We start from the raw sequence: 21,673 nt of genomic DNA on the forward strand, positions 1-21,673 counted from the left end.
GCAAGAGAGGTATCTAGCTCAGGAACCCAGGGTGAAGCAGCATATTTCAGGTGAAGCTTGTATCAGTCCAACTTTTTTTTTTTTCTCTTAAGGAACAAATGTAACATCAAACTGCCAGGAGTGGGCAGAGGCCCACAGCATGCCCACAGCTCAGCACATTGTGGGAAAGCAGAAAGCTGGCTGTGAGCTCCTCAGCTAAGCACAGCTCTATCTGTATGCAGCCATCTTGATACAGACCATTGGGCTGGGACATTCCTGGTCAAGTCAGTTCCTCAAAGGCAAGTATGGGGTGACAACTACCACGTCGTTGTGCCTGGGATGAGGTGACACTGTGGCCAAAGGAAACCTGAGGCTGCGGCTAGCTCAAAGAGGGCAGGATCCTTTTGAAAGGGAAGGGACAGATTAACAGGAATTCATAATAAATATAAATATAACATAAACAGTGGTGACATGGGAAAAGACAGACTTTGAGCAGAAAGGGAGGACTGGCAGCTGTCTGGGAGGAATTAAACCTCCTACATGGGTAGATAGTAATAGCATAAGGGGGATGGTTTTAAACTGAAGGAGGGGAAATTTATATTAGATATCAGGGGGATGTTTTTCCACTGAGAAGGTGGTGAGGCTGCCCAGAGAGGTTGTGAATGCCCTATTCCTAGAGGTGTTCAAGGCCAGAATGGATAGTATAGCCTGATCTGGTGCCTGGGGTCCAGTGGTTGGCAACTGTGCCGGCTGCAAGGGGGTTGGCAATAGATGATCTTTGAGGTCATTTCCAACCCAAGTCACTCTATGTTATGATTACACGTAAGATCTGATCAAAGATCTCCTTCTGCTTTCACTTGCGTGCAGAACTGTAAGTATGAGGGGTTTGGGCCTCAGCCTTCTATGGCTTGTACAGTTCCGGGATGTGATCATAACCTCACAGATTGGGATACACCTGAAGAACCCATGGCACTTTGGTGGGCACACTCCACAGGTACCAGGGGTACAATGGGCAGGGAAGATCTGGGTATAGAAGCTTTCTTCATCCCTGTTCTAGGCCAAGTCTGCAAGATTAGCAAGTTATTCAGGACAGACCAAGGAAAGGCAATTACAAGCCTTTTTCTATACAGCAGATAGAAGACAGGATCAATACACAGAGGGACTTCTGATTTCTGACATGTCTAAGCCCTCAGACAGCTCTGGTTTTTGCACCAGATGGCTCCATCGCTCGATAAAGTAGTGCCCTAGATATGTTGGTTGTTTTCCAGCCCGCCAGCAAATGAAGGCAGGAGGATGGACACGTACAGCCACATCCTGTGCTGTTACCACAGTTTCTGAGGTCTCCAGACCTATTGCAAACTGCTGCATTTTTGCAGTCCCCTCCCCAGCAGCAGCTACCAAAGGGATTAAACAGGGAGTGTTATCTAGTGCAGTGGCTTAATCGTTAAGCAAAGGGCTCATCCCCAGACCACAAGGTCAAGGAATTATCCCTGACAGATAATGCAGCCAGGGCTTGGAGCAGCACTAGAGGCTAGATTGCCATTGTCAGCCTGTGGGTTTATTGCCATTTCTGGGAGAGTAATGCCTCTAAGATGCTGTGAAGGTGCAGCGTGGCTTCCTTCACCTGCCCTCAAATGCCTTTTGATTAACAGGGGAGGAGGAAAGCAGATAAAAACGGCACACAACCTTGTCCCCTACCTTAAAAACAAACAAACAAACAAACAACAACAACAAAAAAAACACAAATGAAAAAAAACAAACAGCAAATCTCAGAGGGCAAAAGGCTTTGGAAGCTGTGTGTGTTTGTCACAGAGTACTACACAGAGAACATAATATAGCAGGATCTTCCAAACGGCTGTGAAGAACTAACCAAATACTAAGCCTGAAGAGAAGCGACTCAGCTTACCTGTAGGGAAGCACACATATAGAAATATGTTTTCAGAGTTCTCTGCACAAGCTTCAGCAGAAGGCGAGATGTCCCACTCCCCTTAGTGCAGCTTGCTGTGGCAGAGGTCAGCAAGCACAAGAGCAGCCCACTGGGTTCCGAGGGGTAACTGAGGGCACTGGTGACTAAAGTCTCCAGCAGATACTGAAATGTAAGGAGTCCAGGTCTGCTGCCACCAGAAAAGAGCAAAAGGAACTCCTCCTACAGCGAGCTACAAAACCGTGTTTTGCTAAGAACACAGTGCATGTTCTCAGAATTTACCTGAAACCACGTCCCTGTGCAAGTCCAGGTGGTCCACCTGGAGGTGTTTCTCTCCTTGTTCTTCACACCACGAGGACGAGTTCTCAGTCTCTCTTCACATAGCACTTCTTTTTTTAGAGAAGCAAGCTACATTTTCTCAGAAAGCTAGAAAACATCCATGAAGAAGCACTAGGCAAGTTGTGCTTAACTCCCTTCACAGCCACCACCATCTCACGCTGGCTGGATCAAGCCCTTGCTGCCTTTGTAGGACAGAGTCACTTTTGCTGCATATTTACCAGGTGTCCACCATCCCAGACTCCTCCTTTGGCCCCAGGAGGCTGCAGCAGTGAAGGACAGCAGGGAAAAACATGCCTCCTTCAAGGGAACATGCCCCTCAAGTTTCTCCTGCAGGAGGCAAAGGAAACAAAAAGTGGAACATGGAGCACTAATAATACTTAAGATTTTCCACTTGGAAGGAGCTGAGCAATGTCAGCCCTTTCCCACCCGTTTCTCTGCACCTGTGGGAAAATCTGACATTACATATATAGATTTATTGTCCTTATTTAAGACAAAAAATCCCTCTCTCCATGAAGTGACCCTCAAGAACAGAGACGAGGTTAACTGTGTTCAAGAGTCATCTGGCTTGCAGCCCACTGGAAACTCTCGCCACTCCCATGGCCATGGTTCCTGCAGCTGCCATGTACCAGGCCTCTGAGTCACCTCTTCCATAGCAAAAGGCTAAGCAACCCCGTCCCAATTGCCTTTTCCCCACAAGCAGACCTCCCGCACTTCACACAGCACTGACACGGGGCTCACCAGGTTCCCCCAGGGAACCTGCTCCCCACACACTGCTAACCCATTGGCTCTGCTTTGCTAATATAGGTGGGGAAACAACCCCACAGTGGCAGAGATCCCATTCCTCAGCCCTTCCAGCCACAGATTAGAGTAACACTACGTAGGTGAAATGTGTTTGTCTGTGACAGACAGGAGGAGAGATTAGATGCCACAGCGCTCTGTCCTAACTTTAAGCTTTCTGATAAATCTCTGAAGATTAAGGAGAGATGAGATTCCATAATATAAAATCTGATTTGACTTTAGCTCAGCTAGAGACGAGCACCCGCTCCTCCACAGCCCTTCTGCGCACCTCATCTTCCTGCACATGCAGCACTGAGAGGGGAGCTGAGGTCATGGTCCTGAGCAAGAGGCCATTCTTCCACGCTGCCTTCTGTGCCTACAAGGCACACACCGGGACCGGCTCTGTCCCTTAGGCTCCAGCTGGCCCTGCCCTGACAGGCAGCAGGCAATGGTGCCCTGCATCTTCAGGACACGCTCAAAGCTGGGCATGAGGAAGGCTGCAGAGTAGTTCCTGGAGGTTAGCATCCCAGGGTGCTCCCTGAACACTTGTACACATTTTCTGCATGAAACACTCAAGTCTGAAAGACTCTATGTTACTTGAATGAGTAACATTTTCTAGACAGAAATTCAGTACTATTTAAAAAATGCTTGAACAGCCACAACTCCCTACAGGCCACGTCTTACCTCCCATGCACTTCTTAGCAGGGTGGACCTCCCTTCTGCCAGCTCAGTGCTGTGGCCTAGACACTCAGCACAGCGGGCCAGGGGGAAGTCAATCCCAACCTCATGTGAATATCTTCCATTAGCCACATTAGAACAACAGCAAAGTCGAGGGAAAGGGCAAGCACAACAAAGGGCAGATCCAGCACCAGTATTATCATCCCCCTCACACACACTCGAGTCCCGCATTGCTTCTTAATCTTTAAAAGTTCGTGAATGTTTTTGCTCTGTTCTGATGCTCGCAAAGATGCTCTGAAGCAGTTGTAAAGCAAGGAAAGCCACCTGACACCCCTCTGTCACTCCCAACCCTCCCACGTACTCTGGGATGACACCCCAGGCTGGCCTTGGCCATGAGACACCAGATGGCTCACATTCCCTCCACATCCTCACAGTAGGAGAAGCTTCTCATGAGCAAGAGCTCAAGCGAGCTTGGCAATAGCAAACAGATACTAAGCACCATCCCCTCATTCATGAATATTTACTCACTTTTTCCTCACATAAACAATGTTTTTGCTAACTTGGCATCCTTCAAGTAGAGACCAAAACTCCCTGTACAGCAAAGGTTAGAATACCTTCTCCAAACCAAACCATCTTTCACTCGCTGCAGGCTGGCTTCAAACTTCGAATGCAGCATATCCTGCAACTCCTCCTCACCCAAGCCTGGCACATCAGAGAAACTCACTTATTTTGCCCATCTACAGTACCTTCGAACGGCTGGAAAATTTCTGTCCTCATTTTGAAGCCCACGTTTCCCCTACATAGGGAAGAAAGCCAGCTCTGCTTGCACAGAGAGCCTACATTGTTTTTCTTAATCTAAAATAAGTTCCACATTAAAGCCCACCTGCTCTGCATTTGTGTGCAGTGAGCAATGACAAGAGAAATTCAGCAGAGTGGAGAAGAGGACGCTGGAGGACGCAGATTAATTGTTTTTTGTCAGTAAGCATGACACCTGCAGACACAGGAGGACCTGGCCATCTCACCAGTGCCAGAAAAGTCAGGCAGGGGACAACCAATGCTAGGCTCACATCACCCAACTGGGCCATACTAGCACTGCCTTGCCACCTGGTCTGCTGCACAAGTAGAAGAGACAGGAAGGAGACTGTAGCTTCAGATCCCTTTTATCCAAGTACAGGGGACTGAATGCCAGCTGGGACTGGATGTGGTTTTGCTCACTGATAAACAGGACAAACTGTGTTTTGCATACCGAGATATGCATACGTTTTTTTAAACACACTGACACACTATCATGAGTTGTTCAATTTTTAGGCTCTTCTGCTGCACTCTAACTCTCCATCCTGTTTTTGGAGAAGCCTCCTCACCTGCGGTAAGCAGCATCGCTGTGCCTCTGACAGAATGGAGAAAGGAAAGGGGGAATGAAAGCAGTTCCCAAGTGAGTTGCAATCTCTCATCTCTTGCAGTTTTTGCAGTAAGCCTACTCAGCTAGCTTGCTGCAGGAGTTACAGCATTCCCACCTCCTTGCTGCGTGGTTTTAACTTCTCACAGCCTCATGTTACTAACCTACCTGTGCACCTCCATCAGCAGGGTCTTCAAGCACTTGTGAGTCCCATCAAAGTTTGAGCTCTAGCACCCATGCTATGGCCCTGCTCCTGGCCATACTTCAGAGCTCAGAGTAAAACCTTGCACAAAGCAGAACCCTTTCCTCTCATGCCAGGGGAGCAGGGGCTGGTGGCTCCTTCAGGCAGGCACTGATGTAGGAGTGATGTAGAGTGAGAGCTCTCCTGCACACAGCACTAACAGAAATAAATAAATAAATAAAAATCCAATAGGAGCAGCAGTCCTGGGAAAAGACCCATCCCTGTACCCCTGGATGGTCTGAGGTAAGGTGCAGCCAAGAGGAACTCAAGACTAAGCAGAATTTGCTTATTATTTTAAGCAGTGCAAAGCTTGCACTTCTCACAATGCAGCAAAAGAAGAACCCATGACCTCACTTGTTCTATTTATTACAATACCTCTGAAATAGAAAAAGGTGCCTTTGCTACCTCCACAAAATGGCTTTTGTCATTTTTCTTCATCTTAAGTACCCAACCTGCCAAGGCTGAAAAAGAGATGCCATTCCCAGCACTGCAGCACCTCCTGCACCACTCAGTGCGGTGGAAAGAGGAGCAGAAAGGACTCACAGACTTGTCTGAATCCTCAGCTGGATCTTTCCTCATTCCGGCTTTACAGTTAAGCCTACAGTAAGAAGGAGTTACTTAATATAGGAAACATTATCTTGGTGGGCAGAAAGGCACTGAGGCTCTGAGTGAGCAGGCAGGCAGAAGAGCCCAGAGATGCAGGCAGCAGAACAGCACAGCCCCATCACGAGGGAAGGGCCATCTCTGACCAGCATGGCCATGCTCCAGTGTCTGACCACAGCCATTCCCCTGGCAGCACCATTTCTCCCACCCATACAGATGCTTCTCCTTGCGAGGCACAGTGTGAGTCACCCTCTGTCCATTCACTTGCCACGGGAAGCACGTGCATGAAAAAGCAATCAAAAAGACATTTTAGTGAAAACATGTTATCCTTCCTCCAAAGAACCAATCCAAGCTGAAAGCTGGCCCACCACCTCAAGATAAAAATCCATGCTCCAGAGCTGAGGATCACTACTGCCCGCATCCCTCATACTTTATGCACAGCAGCTCTAACACCAGCGACATTTCACCTTCTGTTATTGACTTCTGACCCTGAAGGCAGTTTCCATTTCTTGTCTGTTTTCTCTGCTTTAGAAGCAGAAAACACTGAAGACAGTGGGCGGTGCTGCCTTCTTTCCTCTGTCATTTACTTCTGGGCAATAGCAAAGCCCTTAGGCAGCAAGTACCAGAGGAGCTCCCAAATTCCTGTCCACAAAGCAAACATCACTTCTACACCAGGCAGTGAAACAGCCTGGAGGCTTCCTGCTGCTCACATGGAGGACTAAATTAACCCTTAGCACAGCCTGAGCAGGAGCCACAGCTCTTGTTGTGTACAAGTAGATAAGAAGACACAGACACTATGGCTGGCTGGCAGCATCCACACATTAACACTGTTTTAACAAACAGTGTTTGTTAAAAAGGTCAACTGGGAAAGTCTTCAGAGGGAAGAGAGGTTCCTAGGTGAAAAGACTCTCCCATGGTACTTGCGGGGTCAGGGCTAACAGGGTTATTGTCTGCAGCAAGGAACAGCTGATAGAAAGGACTTTGCCACAGGTGGCTGAGGACATGGTTCCACCTGCTTACCTGAAGCCAGCAAGCTGCATGAGATTTCTGATTTAGATTTGATATATCCTGGATTTAGCATTATTTCCATTGTGAAGTGCAGAGGTTCAACTTAGTAAATAAAGTGAAAGCGGGTGGCAAGGGTGAAAGCATTTTGCACACTGTCCTTCAAGAGATGATGCTCAGCTCATACAGCAACCCAGTGAAGCACAGCAGTATCCTGGCAGTAAATGAGCATGTCACAATAATTTGTCTCTACTCCTGCAGAGGCAATTTAACTTCATTTCAGTAACAGTGTGACAAGAACACATAGGAATTCACTCTGGTATCAGTGTAACTTTTATTTTCTTATTGCTGTCAATATGCAGTAAAGGAAGATCAGATGTGACTACCTCCTGAGTACAATACTTCCGTAAATTATGATATTGTGGCATTTGATTGTAATAGATCAAAGTGTTGCATTCACAAGCCACCAAGTGATTTTTTTTAACTGCCTTGATTACAGATACACATTCTGGCTGTACTTTTCACTGCATCTTCCAGTATTACATGATAAAAAAAAAATTGCAACTGGAAAATAGCCTGAGAGGTTGATAGGACAGTGCAAAGGGGAAAACCAGCTCTGCTTTTGTTTCTCAATTCTTCAACCTTCTGGGAACCAGAATTAATTTCTGGCCTTCTAGTTTGCAAGCTAGAGTAGGAAAAGCACAAAAGGGTCAGGTATGCTAAGGAGGGATGTAAAAAAGGGTCAGGTATGCTAAGGAGGGATGTAAAAAAGGGTCAGGTATGCTAAGGAGGGATGTAAATTTTATTTTCCTGTCCCATCACCTGTCACTGTAAAAGTAACAGCCCTCTGTGATGAGCCCTCTGGCTTTTTAAAACATCCCATTATCTAGCAGAAGGATAGTGGTCAGTAAGTGGCTGAAATGGAGAGACCATGCCTTCACAGTGCTCATCCTCTGGTCATACACTCCCTCTAGAAGCTCTCAGCATATCACATTCTGTACCCTCCACCAGCACCAGTGCCACTCCCATAGATGATGACAGGACAAGGTCCCTTCCCTATCACATCCCTAAATTCACCCTAGAAGCAGTAGGGGATTGGAAGGGAATGACTTTAGTGGCCAGAAACAAAGCCTGAATATGCCCAGTGCCACAGCCTGCATGGAGGTAAGCAGCCACCCCAGTCACTTGTCAAAAAGGGCACATGTAATACCCAGGGGTACAGACCTAAGAGCCCCAGTACTCTGGCAGCTAAGCCCTAAGCAAGCTCTGCTTCTAGCATCATCACCTTTGTAAGTTTTACATCTTTGTTTTCTGACTTATATCACAGGGATAAAGCGTGACTGAGTATGCTTGTCACGTGCCCTGTAAGCACTAAACAGTGCAGTTACTATAGTGTGGGTAATTATTAGCCAGCTGCTTTTATAAAGGAGAGGTTTGTACAACAAAGCCATTCCTCTCATGTAAAACACAAGATAACCAACTACAAGGTAAATACTCCACTGTGACAAACTCATGGTGAACAATGAAGAGCGACCAAAGGCCAGCCAGGAGCCCACTTCTGATTAAGCTGTACACAGGACTTCTCCCATTCCAGTCTTGGCTTGGTGGAGGTCCAGGCTAGACCACGATAGCTTGGGCTGCAATTAAAAGGACTGGCAGAGAGCAGTACAAAGTGCTGGGTAAGGGCTATTTGCTGCAGTACACACTGAAGTGGATCTCCCTACCTCCTCAGCCCTAACATCTTGCTGCTGACAACATTTAATTTGCAAAATGGTAGTAGATGTCATTGCTGAACAGTCCTCACCCCACTCACCTGCCCTTAAGCTTGTTTTCCTGAGGTAATGAGGAAACCATCAGAGTCAAGGCTACTCCACACTGAACCTGCCTACCATTTTCTGCACAGACCTTTTCTCCTCCTCCTGACAGCAACATAGTCAGCTTGTCTGACTTGATGCAAAAAAGTGCAAAGGTGTCCCCAGGATGTTCTGCCTATGGTCAGCACAGCGTAGCCTTCCCTCCAACTTGCATTGGTGCTACTAAGTTATCTATGAGATCTTTGCACATGATGCTTTTGGAGGCAAATTATAGAATGGCTTAGATTGGAAGAGACCTTAAATATCATGTAGTTCCATCTTCCCTGCCATGGGGAGAATCCTCAGGTTGGCTTCACCTTGCACTGCTATCTCTCTACTTAAAATGTTGCTGCAGCATAAGATTGCCTTGTATTTGATGTTATGGTCTACACTGAGGAGGCAGTTTCTTAGAGGACATTAGGTAGAACAGGTTAAATTGTGCCAGCTGGGGGTGGCTACACTGGGTGTAGCTGGGTGGCTGAGGAAGGATTTCTCAGAAGCACCTGTTTTTAAGCAGGCAGACTAGGCAGCAAAGAAAAGAAGAGGCACTTCCTAAGCTAAGGCCAGTGGTTCACTTTAACACCAGCCGCAGTATCTTGGCAAAACATGGCTTAACATAAGCAGCTGAAGCAAAGAGGCATGATCCAGAGTCATCAGCAGGGAAGGTCTTCCAGACCACAGGGAGCATCCAAACTAAATCAGAGACGCTACTTGAGGGAACTGCCTACACACAACTTCCCACCACCTTCCTCACCAAAGGATGCAACTCCCTTCTGACCCTAATGCCTGACTGCTTAGCGTTTGCAGAGCTGAATGGCAAGTTGAGATCAGAAGTCCCCTGTCAACAAGAGTCACTTTTCATCCCCTGATGATGAATCTTTGTGTGATCTCATGATTTGATAGAGTGTCTCACGGAAGTGCTGGTGCCGGCTCAGTCTTTTGGCTGCCTCTTTCAGCTCCTCGATGTTTTCAGCTTCTGCATGTGAGATGATGAAGGACTGGGACTGCTTCACTGAAACAAGAGCAGCACAAAAAGTCAGCACATTCAGTGAAGGGGACAAATCAAAGAAAGCCAAAAGAGCACCTGAGCCATGCAATCATCACGACCAAGAGCCTAGCCAGGGATGAACTAACCACTGAACCAACAGTTTCACCTTACTGTTTTCAGGGAAGGAAAATGCTGACAGCATGGAAATACATTTTTCTTCTTTGCAAGTCCTTTTCTTTACCTCTTTCCAATGTTACAGTGCTGTAAAAACTGATCTGACCTCGAAGACAGCCATTTTGAGTACTGGACTAGGCAAGACATTATGCAGATGTCCCTTTCAACCTAGTTCCACGTGAATGCTTAATCACAAAGGAAGTCAGCTTTGAGCATATTTTTTTGTAGAGACTAGGAGGTATCCCAGCAGTTACTGCATATTTTTCCACATACACAAAGAGACAGGTAACTGTGCAGATTTGCTGCCTGCTCTTCGGATAGCAAAACCCCAGGTTAGCCTATAGTTCCATGGTACTGCTAAGAACTATGCATTATGAACCACACTTGCAGATTTTACTGCTTTTTCAGCTTCATCTGCATGCATCTGCTCCTGCAGGGCACAGAGGAAGAAGCTGCCCACTACCTACAGTCATTCCATGAAGCGCTGGCTCTCCGGCGGTGAAGGCGGCAGCTCTTTATGCGACGAGTGGCAGCTTTGTGGATGTACACAGAGTTCTTCATGATCACGGGCATCTTGGCCTCCAGCTCAGCATTGCGGATGCACTCTTCGAAGAACTCTGAGGAGAATACACCACTATGAGCAGTGATGGAAAAGACGCTGCAAGCAGTGAACCAGCCAAAAGGGACTACACTCAGTGAGCCAGAGGATGATGTTCAGTACTTCCCTAGATCTTTACAAACAACATTTTGTGAAGCACCAAGACATCATCAAATTCAGAATGACAGAAACCTCTAGTGCCATACTCAAGCTAGAGAAAGAGTAGCAATCATCCATTCTCCTTTTGTCTTTCCCACATCTGCTAATGATGTAACTGTAGAAAGGCAGCTTACTCTCCTTGATATTATCATACAGCTTCTCAACTCTGTCACCACAGAGGGCTCTGAAGCCTTGTTGGGCATGCTTTCCTTGAAGAAATCCTAGAACCAGTCAAATCTTCAACTGCAGAAAGGGAGGAGTTGGCAACACTCTCATGGACACATCCAGATGTGCCATGAACAGACAGGGATTTCTAATAGCACAGCAAATATTAGCGGTGGAGAGCTGCAGCAATCACCTAGGAAAACTGAGCAACATGTGCTATGCCACAGCTTCCCTGTTTGACCCTTTGGAAAGCCTTTACGCTTCTCTCTGCCCATAGGTTTGTCTTCCACTACACAGGAAAGCATGGAGAAATACTGTACTCCTTTGAAGGTGAAGCATCAAGTGTATGTACAACATATTCTGACTCCTCCAAAGGATGGTGAGGTTAAGGTACAAAGAGAGTTGGGAGAGCACTCCAGGTGCAGCCTTACTAATTTGGGAATCACTTTTTGAGTCTGGGAAGATGGGAAGAAATATTTCCTCTTGGTGCTCACTCATCAGTAAAGAAGATGGATAACAGACTTACTTCTCAGATTACTGACATCTGCTTTCATCTTCTCCTCCTTCTCCTTGTTGCGATCCAAAGAATTTAAGCCTTGCTCCAAGCTCTGCAATGCTTCCTCAGCTTCCCTCAGTCTCTTTTCCAGTTCCATGCGCATCTTCACCTCAGCCTGAGGAAGAAAAGAACAAATGCTCCTGAAAACAGCTTGTGTATCAGTAAGCCTCCTGCAACTCAAAAGGTTTGCAAGAGACCCAATGAAAGATTAACAGTAAGGAAAACCTATAGAAATAAGATAAGACAAAATTTGTTTATTGTATCTTCAGACAGAACTGAAAGTCCAGATATTTTCGCAATTCTCCTCTATTCTGACTTTCCTTTTCACAGCTGCCCTCTCATCTTATGAACAATACGAAGTCAAAGATAGTACTCCAGCACCTGAATTTATACTTACGGAAGTTTTTGAATCTGAACAAGAACAGGACATCCTTCCATCCTAAATAGACTTGAAATAAAGGCATTCAGTTCCCACAAAGGGGTAGACAGTAATTAGTTTCAGAAACAAAATACAGTAAAAATTAGGAAAAAAGGGGTGAAGTAGTAACTTAGTAAACAAGCATAACTCATACAAACTTAGGTCAACTTAGCTTTAGTATGGCCAACTGGAATGTTAAACGATAAAAACTTCTTACAGATGCAGGAAAAAGATGAGATGGGGGATACTTTTGGACAAAATATTCGGAGAAGGGTTTTGAGTGTTAAACAGCCAATAACTACTTATACTTTTCTTAGTTTAAAATAAAACAACATGACTTTGTCCCAGTAATGAGAGAAATGGTTATCTAGACACAGGCAATTGGACAATTTCTATACTAGCATTTGAAGTAATCTTTATTCTTGACTGCACCTACTGTCCTGTATTATTGCCCCACTTTCATCTTTAGATGATGCTTTCACATGAACAAAGGGAAATAATTTTTGCTGAATAGGTTAATCAGCATCAGAATGAGAAAAGATAGTGCTAAACAGATACAGTGTAGCATCCTCATGTGTAACTGTGGTATGAAGCATAGCAAACAAAGAATTGTGACCACAGAATAAGAACAAATCTCTCTTTTGATGGGAGATGATCTGAAAGGAAAGTGAAGGAAGCCAGGGCCCAGGGATAGCAATGCATGATGCATATAAGTCAGTACCTTGAGGTCTCTCTCTGTCTGCTGCTTCTCCGCAGTCAGCTCTGAGAGTGAGTTCTGCAGTGCTTGTGACTGGGAAGAGTAAAACTCCCGCTCTGCCTCCAGGATTCGAGACCGCTCCTCATTCTCCTTCATCCTGGAGCATGGAAGAGAGAAAGAATCCCACCATCCCACCCCAATATGACTCACATAGAGGAAGGGCCTAGGTATTGAGTAGAGGCATGTGTAACTACCAAGCTGCCATGAGCAAAGAGGTGCTAAAGGCAGCATTATCTGCATTTTCACTTCAGTAGTGCAGGCATGGCTGGAAAAAGCCATGTGGGCAGTTCCTCAACCTTGCTTTGTGTTGGCAACCTAAAAGAAAGACAGCAGACAGCCACATCGTGGGGCACAACTCCTCATCATGGTAGATCTGTCCTCTTCTCTCTACCACATCCAGAAGTTGAAAGTAGGGATTTCACCTTCTTTCAAGCCCTAGGGTAAACATGGGAAGAGTTTTGAGGTGACCTTAGCTTTCTGGATCACCCTTTCTGATTGCCTCCCATCTGTGAGGAGAAAAAACTACCTCTTTTCTCACTAGAATGCATCTCAATCCACATCCCTGTCACCACTGTAATAGCCTTTGTCCCCATTTTACCTCCTCTCTGCCAGAAGTTTCTCCTCCAGGAGTTGCTGCATCTTCTCTTCAATCTGCTGCAGGCTGTTGTGCAACCCCCAACTGGGGCTTTGCTCCTTGCTAGGACTGATTGAAGGTGGGCTTTCATTTGTTTCCAACATCTCCAACATTTGCTGCTTTTCCATGGAGAGCTCCTTGAAGAAGGAAGAAACTGTTGAGCATCAACCAAGCCTTATATTTCTGTTCCTTTTCCTGTCTGGCTCCTCATTATTAAGTTCTTCCATCTTTACACCCACGTTCCTCATTGAGGTTAAAAACAGGTAATACAAGGCAATAGGATGTACCATGCTGCAAAGCGTTCCATCTGTTGTATAGCAGAAGTACAAATGCTCTTTCCCCACCCTTTCAGATCTTTTTTTCCTACCCATAACTGTGGTTAGGAGAAGATTTCAGGAGTAACATCCTGAAATCCTGTCCAGATTTTGGATATCAGCAATAGATTTTTGGACAAACCTGTAGGATTAAGGTCGGTTGCCTTCAGCAAGCTAGTTGGGCTGAAATTTCACAAAAACTATATGCATTTAGAAAAGTCATTAATTTCCTCTCCACCAGAACAACACCAAGTAAATAAAAGGGTTTAACACATCAGCACTCCATTTCCTAAATTCTTGTATGATATACAATTCTCTGGGAATAATGCTTCAGCCTATGAGCAAAGATACCTCTCTGCTACTCTAATTTCTACCAGGGCTTATGGAGCTACTGTTCAAAAATGAAATAGCTGTTTGGTTTGCTGTGTTCCTTGCCACTTCTGATTCTTTTCTGAAGAGGATTTTGGCCTTCATATCAGCTACTGAAAGAATCAGTTCATCTGCACAGGGTTGACTCTGACACTGACAGACTAGGTTCATGCTACAGGACAGCAGTGTGTTCGGTCCTCATCACAGACTGCTGCCATTCAGAAGGGACAAGTGGTCACTCACCTCCAGGTTTTTCTGTAAGGACTGAGTCAGGCTTTGCAACTCTTTCTTTTCTTCCTCCACTCCATTAAGGGAATGGGCTGTGAGCTCTAGCTCCCTAAAGGAGGAAAAACAGTGATAGCTATGCAGGGGAATGCTAGCCCCACAAACCACATTCAAATTGCACAGGCTGTGGACTTCAGTTGCAGGACCTGCTACTGGTGGTTGGTGCAGGCAGTCCTTAAGAAGTAGGAATTCCAGGCAGGAGTGTGCCAGAAAGCATCACACTTTGGACAAACTACAGGCATCCAGAAAATGAGCTGTGCCTCCCGGTGGGGCAAAAACCATGCCCTATGGGCTTTGCTTGTGAGGGTAGGACCATGATTACAGCTTGCAGAGCACAGACAGTAGGCATGAGTAAACAAGCGTATATCTATGATAACAAAAAAGGCTTATAAAAACCACTCCAGCTTTTCTGAGATGTTGTTTAGGGAGAAAAAGAAAAGAAAAAAGAGAACGACAGCAAAAATGCCATTTCAACACTCAGAATAAAACCCTTAGCTCTTTCCCCTTCTATACACATTTGTTGCTTTTATTCTGCGTAGCGTTGCTCTCAAAAAGACAAAATTATTCTTAGTGAGGCAACTTCAACCTCTGCCCATTTATCTGTGTGTGCAAAATCTGGCTGAGATGTCTGGAGCCCATGGGGCTGGTGCAAATAAAACTGGTTTTGTCACTGAAATCCTCTGACATCTGCCTGTTGCCATACAGCCTCAATTAACCCAGGGTTTGCTTATGTCTCGCTTCTCAAAAATGAGGTTGCTGGAATCTTGAACAGCAAATGAAAAGAGGATGTGTTCTATTGGTCAATCAACAGTATCAAATGCAAGTAACAGACATCAGCCATTCCTGCTTTGGTCAAAACTGCATTTATCTCCTCCGTAAATAGGCAAAACCAGTGAGTTTTACCCATTGCTTTGATCCCCAACCTCACCAGCACTCCCAGCAACTGAGGAGTTGGTGTCCTTCTCCCGCCCTGCCCAGCTCACGTCCTCACCGCCTGATCTGCTCCTGCTCCAGGCGCAGCTCCCGTACCACCTCTTCAAACCGCTGCTTCTCTGCTTCCAGCACCTGGTTCAGACGCTCCAGTTCCTGCACCAAGAGAAGAGGCAGGAGAGCACTCCGCACTGCTTCCAGCCTCACAGCCCTGCCCCAGGGAGCTGAATGGAACTGGCTTGTGAGGAACACCCACCTCTTTCTGCTCCCTCTGCAGACACAACTCTTCTGTTTCTTCCATCAGCTTATCTGCAAACATATGCACGTGCAAAGGCCAAATGCAGACAGATGCAATTTCTATCCTCGGGATGTTTATGTGTGAGAAGTACTGACTGTTGGGAACTTGTAAATGCGTTACCTATTGCTCTGTGCGTATCTTTCTGAGAGACTCCAAAGGCTGAGATTACACTAATGGGATGTTCTATAATTTCCCTCCTGCCAAATAACTTAATAAACTAAAGAATCTTATTGCTGCGTACTCCTTCCAAAAGCTCCTCCCAAGGTTTTTTAAAGCCTTAATGAACAACATTAATGAACTAACCTTTGCCAGTCTTTAGCTGAGTTAAGAAAACAACCTCCTTTCTGCTTCACACATGAGGAAGCTAAGGCATGGAAGGGCTAAGCAGGCACACAGGGTCACTCACAGCATAGCAGCAGGCTGTTCTTATACATTCCAGTGCCCCATCCTCACCCTCCCAGCACCATCTACATTAACCCCTCCAGGTTCAAGTGGGAGAAGGTCTCCCAGCTTCCCTCGAGTCAAGAGAGGGCTCTAAAACATACTACAAGATCCGAATGTATGGGGAAAGCCATTGCCCATGCAATCAAAGATTTCAGTTTATTAAACCTGTCTAGATGCTCCAGATCTTTAGTAAAATCAGTAGAATAACTTTACCTAGAAAGGCAAAGGTCTATAGGGTCCTTCATAAAGCATATTAAGTTGACATCTATGGATGGTTTACCTTGCTACCACTTTCCTTGGTATCAGAGAGCATCACTCCTGGCAGGATTACAACTGCTGGGAGACGCACAGACCTCTACCTCCTTCCCACAGCAGTGCTCCTCATGCCAGCACTAACCTCTATGCTGTGATAGCCCTGCTGGCAGCCACTGCCTTTCTGCCCACTTTCATCCTCTTTCTGCTTGCCAGGAGTCCATACAGCTGAATTACAAATATACAGAGGCTCTCACACCTCCTGTTTTAACTCTCCTTGGTGAGGCCAAGCCCAAGGCTTGAGGGGCTTCAGCAACAACCCTGCCTGAAAGGGAAACCCGGATCCCAAGTGGATAAGGGTATATGGAAGGGAACCCCAAGGGGACTCGGAATTCCCCAGAGCAGGGATGCAGGACAATATCTGTGCTCTCCAAAGAGCATTGACCTGCTGCCAGCAGCAGTGCCTGACCTCAAAACTTAACTACAGGATGGACATAGATCACTGAAGATGAGGCTAATGAGGCAGAAAACTCAGCACTTAAATAGGAGTAAACGTACAGCTGCCGTCAAAGGAAAGTAACCAACTGTGAAAAATCACCAGCTAAGGATAATCTTGTCATCACAGACCAAATAAACCAGTGAAGTATGTATTTTACACTTCAAATATCTTGCTTTGTACAGGATGTGTTTTCAGTTGCTGCTGTATCATCTTGTCTTTTACCGTACTTTGGCCTTAAGCTCTTTATTCAGTTCTGGTATTTGTAAAACAATGCTTTGATAAAACTTTCCTGTTTCTAACTTTCTGCCTATCTCTCCAGGTTCTCCTCTCAGTGCTCCCTGTTATCTCTGTGTAAGGCATGGAGCCACTTCTCCCTGCCTGCCTCACAGAAGCTATCTATCCATCAGCTCACACATGACAACATGTCTCAATATGTAAATTACGATCACTGTTACATGTGAGATGATCTATGGAGATCACCCTTGGTCAGTAGCCTGATGGTTAACAGTAGACAGCAGGAGACAGTTTGATGTGTCACTAACTCACCTACTGCAGGCTGCCTGGGCAAAGCACTGGACTTGGCATAGGACGGGTGATGTGACCATCAGCCCACAGCCTAGAAGGGGTGTTAAACCTACCCTGCGGAATGATTTGCCTAGCTTATGAGGCATCTGGGTTGAAGAGGCTGCTCTCCTTTGGCTCTTGCTATAGCAAGTGTAGAGAGTGACAGTTTCACCTCCTAGGGCAGTCAGAGCACCCAGGGTACTGCTGCCAGAGGCTGATTTCTGAGAGTGCAGTATTTGACCTCCAGAATTATCTTCCAAACTAAATTATTCCATGTTCACTTGGAGAAACTGCTCTCACCACTGCCCACAGAGATAGTAATAGAAATTAGCCATAAGACACCACAAACAAGGCCCTGTAAATGCTCCCACTTTTAGCATAAACAACGTGGGGAAAATGTAGACAAAGACCGAGCAGACATAGACAAAGAAAGAGCTAAGGGGAAAAGAAAACCCAAAAAAACCATGTATAAAAAGCTCTGATCAAGCTCAGAAACACCAGTCCTACTTAATTCTGGACACAGAGGTATTGGCTGGTAGTGAGCAGGTGAGACCAGCACATCCCAACAGTTGTGCAGGGCAGTCAGCAGGAGCTGCAGGACTGCAGAGTTCTGGCCACGGCACACTCTTCCTTTCATCTGATGACTCTGATGTCTGGATCTTACCTTAACTTTTTAATTCCCTTCAGAACCAGAACTTTAACTGCTGGCTATTCAAAAGCTTCATCTTGTAAAAGTCATCAGTAAAACACTATAGCTGCGAGGCTTGACTGAGCTGACAATTCCAGAAAGGCCAAATGACTATTTTGGGTTTTACAGCTTTTAGAAGTAAGAGTTTCCTACCTACATACTCCTGTTTCTCCTTAGCCAGCTGCAGTCCTTGGGCTTCCAGGCTCTCGATCATGGCTTCTCCCAGCTGGGCATTCTTCCAGGTCCTAGGGAGAGCAGACACAAAGCAGACAATAAAAGAGATCTAAGGATCCCACAAAGAGAGGCAGAGGGACTCAGCCCAGCCATCTACCAAGGAATTCAAGCACACTCTCAGTGGGAATGGTGGTTCTCTAACTTCTTCTCCACAAGTGACTTAGAAATTTTCCTGACACTCAATAACAGAAAGTTTACAGGAGCAATGCTTCAGCACAGCACAGCTATTCAAACATTCCTCTAGTGTTTTGGAGATTGCTGTACTAAGCTTACTCTTAAGTGCTCCAGCTGCAATATGCTGTACTTGGAACACATTAAATGGATCCTGACAGATTTCAGAATCAAATTTTAGCTTTTAACTCAGCTAACATCCAATTTGCTGGTGAGATTGTCTTCCGTTGTCCAATTACTATTTTAGCCAATTTTCCACTTCAAACATTAACTATTTATTGGCCCCTTCTCCCAGGTTTTTTTTTTGTTGTTGTTGTTTTTTGTTTTGTTTTGTTTTTTTTATCTTCACCCTTTCTGTTATCCATCCACCCTGCAGCAAATCAATCTCTCCACTACATTGGTAAGCCACTCAAATTAGGTGTCTGGCCCTACTCTGAGATAAGTGCCTCTCCCTGTAAAAGCATAGAGGGATCAGAGATAAAAGCCAGATGAGAAGCTGGCAGGTATGGAAAGTTAAAGGAAGCAGGCATATTCAAAGAATAGCTTGCATTATTATAGCACCATTGACCAGAGGATCTCAAGGTCTCTTGAAAACATTATGAAATTAAGCTGCAAAAAAAGCCTGTGGAGCAGATGCCCATTAGTGACTGAGTTGATGGACAGAGCAGGCTTCAACACAGAGACTAAATAACCAAGGATGCAGACACACAAATCAGAAACAGAACTAGAAATTGAGTTCACTGCTCTGCTCACTTCTATAGATTTTCCATTAGATAACAGTAGCTACACAGATAAAATACATTAAATGCACATGTAAAATTAATCCCAATCTATTTTTATAGGTGCACACACAGAAAAAGCAATCGCTGCCCAGAAGTTTTGTCTTCTTAGTTAAATCACAAGGGAGCTTACGAATTAGATGCCTGTAAGCCTTCCTGCACCAGGCCTTTTTGTGAGCCATTTGAATCTCTTATAGAACATTTTCAGGGCAACCTGTGCTTTGTCTCTGACAGAAATGAGACAAATATATTAAACACACATCACCCCAGGCACCTCACACCTCCAGCAGCCCAAGCCCTGAGCTCCTTGCAGACAGCTGGATTTCTTTCCAATTAACAAGCATTTAGGATATTTCCAACACGTGGAGGAAATTAAAATGCTAATTTAAAAGGTGGTGGTGTGCCCACAGGTAGACCTCTTCATCCTGAGTGAGAGCATGTGGGTGTGAATGTGTTTTTCCACTGATATGCTCTGATGTAGGATGAATCTGGGCCCAGAGAAGCCACCAGCAAACAACTGAAACAAGGGAGGGAGAGTTTATCATATAATTACATGGAGAGTTTCAAAATGGCTGCAGCCTATAATGGGTCTCTTTATTAGATTCATGTTTTCAGTGCTCCCTTCCCAGCCTCACAAGATGTATTCCTGTCTGTAACCTGAAGTTGCTTGCATGAAGTACACGCACTGACTACAGCTGAGAGGGGTGCAAATACTTGGTTATTTTGTACTTCTTTCCATGCAAATTTTCCTTAGAAAATGACACGTTACTTTAAGTACTGTAAAGCACAGAACCAGGAAGGCTCTTGGAACAAGTAGAACGTGCCTTTATTAATATACTTATGAAAAAAAAAAAAGAAAAGAAAAAAAAAAAAGAAAAAACCCTCAATATTGTATCATATGTATAGCAACTCTACTTACTATCCAGGACAATCATACTCTATTCCAATCCTTTTGCATCACTAGAAACATCTATCCAGCTTTGCCTGTAATTTACCTCATCTGTGCACATCCACAACCAGTTTCTAGAGATGCTTTGTACTTCATGGTCCATAGGGCATGTGTACTGCCCTAGTTCCCTCTACCTAACAGCTCAATATGAATTGTGTGTAACGGGGGATGAGTAGGTGGGACACAATGTATGGCCCCTCAGGGATTCAGGCTATTTGGAAGCAGAGCTGTCTAAATAGGTGGTGTGAGGGTCAAGGGTGTACTTTGGCCAGTGGACTAGAGGAATAGCAACAGGGAAGGGATCTCTGCTTAGAAGACTTCTGGAAGCAAGGAGGAAATGGCACGGTGAAGGATTTCACACATACTGAGCAAGTGGTAGAAGTGCCTGAGCTTGAGTTGGCTCTTAGGCCATGGCAGCCACAAGTATCCACAGAGCAGATCCAAGAAAAGAAGGAATAGAAAGCAGCTTACACTTTTCCAGACTCCTGCAGCATCTCCAGCCACTGAGCCTGCTCAAACTCCGATTCAGCTGCTAGAACGATGTTACCCTAGAACAAGGGAAGAGGAAAATAAAACAACAAAAAGAACAGATTAGTAGGCTGGTGCCTTCCATGCCTGTGTGCCCAGGGCATGGACTGGGCACTGCTATGGCAGAAGGAGACATTCATCTCCATGGGAGGCATCATATGGGACCAAATATATCATTCTTGCTTGGAAGGAGATACACACGCAAGCAGTCATGGCAAGAGTAAAGTGGCAGGGAAGGGGAATAGGGAGAAATGAGCTCTCGGGCTCCCGAATCTCCATCAACTGATTTGCTAGTATACCAAGAGCTGCTGCAAAAAGTGGAAGCTTCCTTGTTGGTTATCATAGCAGGAGCAGTAGCAAAGATTTGAGGGCACTTGAGGCATGAAGCCATTCTCTCTCACAGGATGGTTTGCCCGGAGAGGGTAAGCATATATTGACAGAGTGGGAAAAAAATCAAGCTTGGCTCATCCATAACAACTGCTTTTGTTTTTGTCTAGAGAAGATAAAAAAAGAAGTCTACTTACATGGAAGTCTTCATGAGAGATCTTTATGGCATAAGGCATACTGGGCTCTTCTTTGGGTTCCACAATGCAGCCCCCCAGGGGTATGACACCCTGGGGATGAACCAGAGCACTCCAATCAGTTATCAAATTCAAGTACAGTGCTTACAACTAATCAAGAACTGAGCTGCCATCCTTGGCCACTTGTGGGACCCTGACCTGCCTTGTATTTTCCAGAGAGGTAATAGACACAGCTCCTGAAAAGCAGATGGATTCCCATCACCACCACCACCAGGAGACCTCCAAGTGGTGTCTGAAAGGAGGTAAAGACTGCTCCCCTGCACCCAGCTTGGAGAAAAGGTTGACGGCTAGGACTCGGATGTGGAATCTGTTTTATCAATGAATAGGTGATCCCTTGAGAGGAGCTTAACAACATTCGCACAGGTTAGTACAGATCAGGAACAACCAGCAAAGCTGATTGCCTTTGCCAACAGTATTCTCACAGCCACAAAATTAGTTGATGAGGAAATCATGCAAACCAGGGGACTCTACTAAGGGAAGAATTAAGGCCATGCATCTAATGAACCACTAAGAAGCCTGAAAGAGAGACTGACAATTCTCACTT

General features: G+C 45.4%; 1 protein-coding gene across 2 annotated transcripts in view; it reads right to left on the reverse strand.

Annotated features, from left to right (window-relative positions):
• Positions 1-7,259: 7,259 nt before the first annotated feature.
• Positions 7,260-21,673, reverse strand: part of PLEKHD1 (pleckstrin homology and coiled-coil domain containing D1) — a 19,306-nt gene continuing 4,892 nt past the window's right edge. For both annotated transcript variants that reach the window (XM_010711530.3, XM_010711532.3), the window contains exons 3-13: positions 21,073-21,162; positions 20,492-20,568; positions 18,041-18,132; positions 15,399-15,451; positions 15,204-15,298; positions 14,171-14,264; positions 13,209-13,381; positions 12,575-12,707; positions 11,406-11,550; positions 10,425-10,574; positions 7,260-9,807 (exon numbers count right to left, since the gene is read on the reverse strand). In XM_010711530.3, coding sequence (XP_010709832.1) covers positions 9,647-9,807; positions 10,425-10,574; positions 11,406-11,550; positions 12,575-12,707; positions 13,209-13,381; positions 14,171-14,264; positions 15,204-15,298; positions 15,399-15,451; positions 18,041-18,132; positions 20,492-20,568; positions 21,073-21,162 — 1,263 coding nt within the window. In that variant the 3' untranslated portion in view covers positions 7,260-9,646. The remainder of the gene's footprint in view (positions 9,808-10,424; positions 10,575-11,405; positions 11,551-12,574; positions 12,708-13,208; positions 13,382-14,170; positions 14,265-15,203; positions 15,299-15,398; positions 15,452-18,040; positions 18,133-20,491; positions 20,569-21,072; positions 21,163-21,673) is intronic.

Source organism: Meleagris gallopavo, chromosome 5, assembly GCF_000146605.3.
Source record: "Meleagris gallopavo isolate NT-WF06-2002-E0010 breed Aviagen turkey brand Nicholas breeding stock chromosome 5, Turkey_5.1, whole genome shotgun sequence".
NCBI classification, from domain to species: domain Eukaryota; kingdom Metazoa; phylum Chordata; class Aves; order Galliformes; family Phasianidae; genus Meleagris; species Meleagris gallopavo.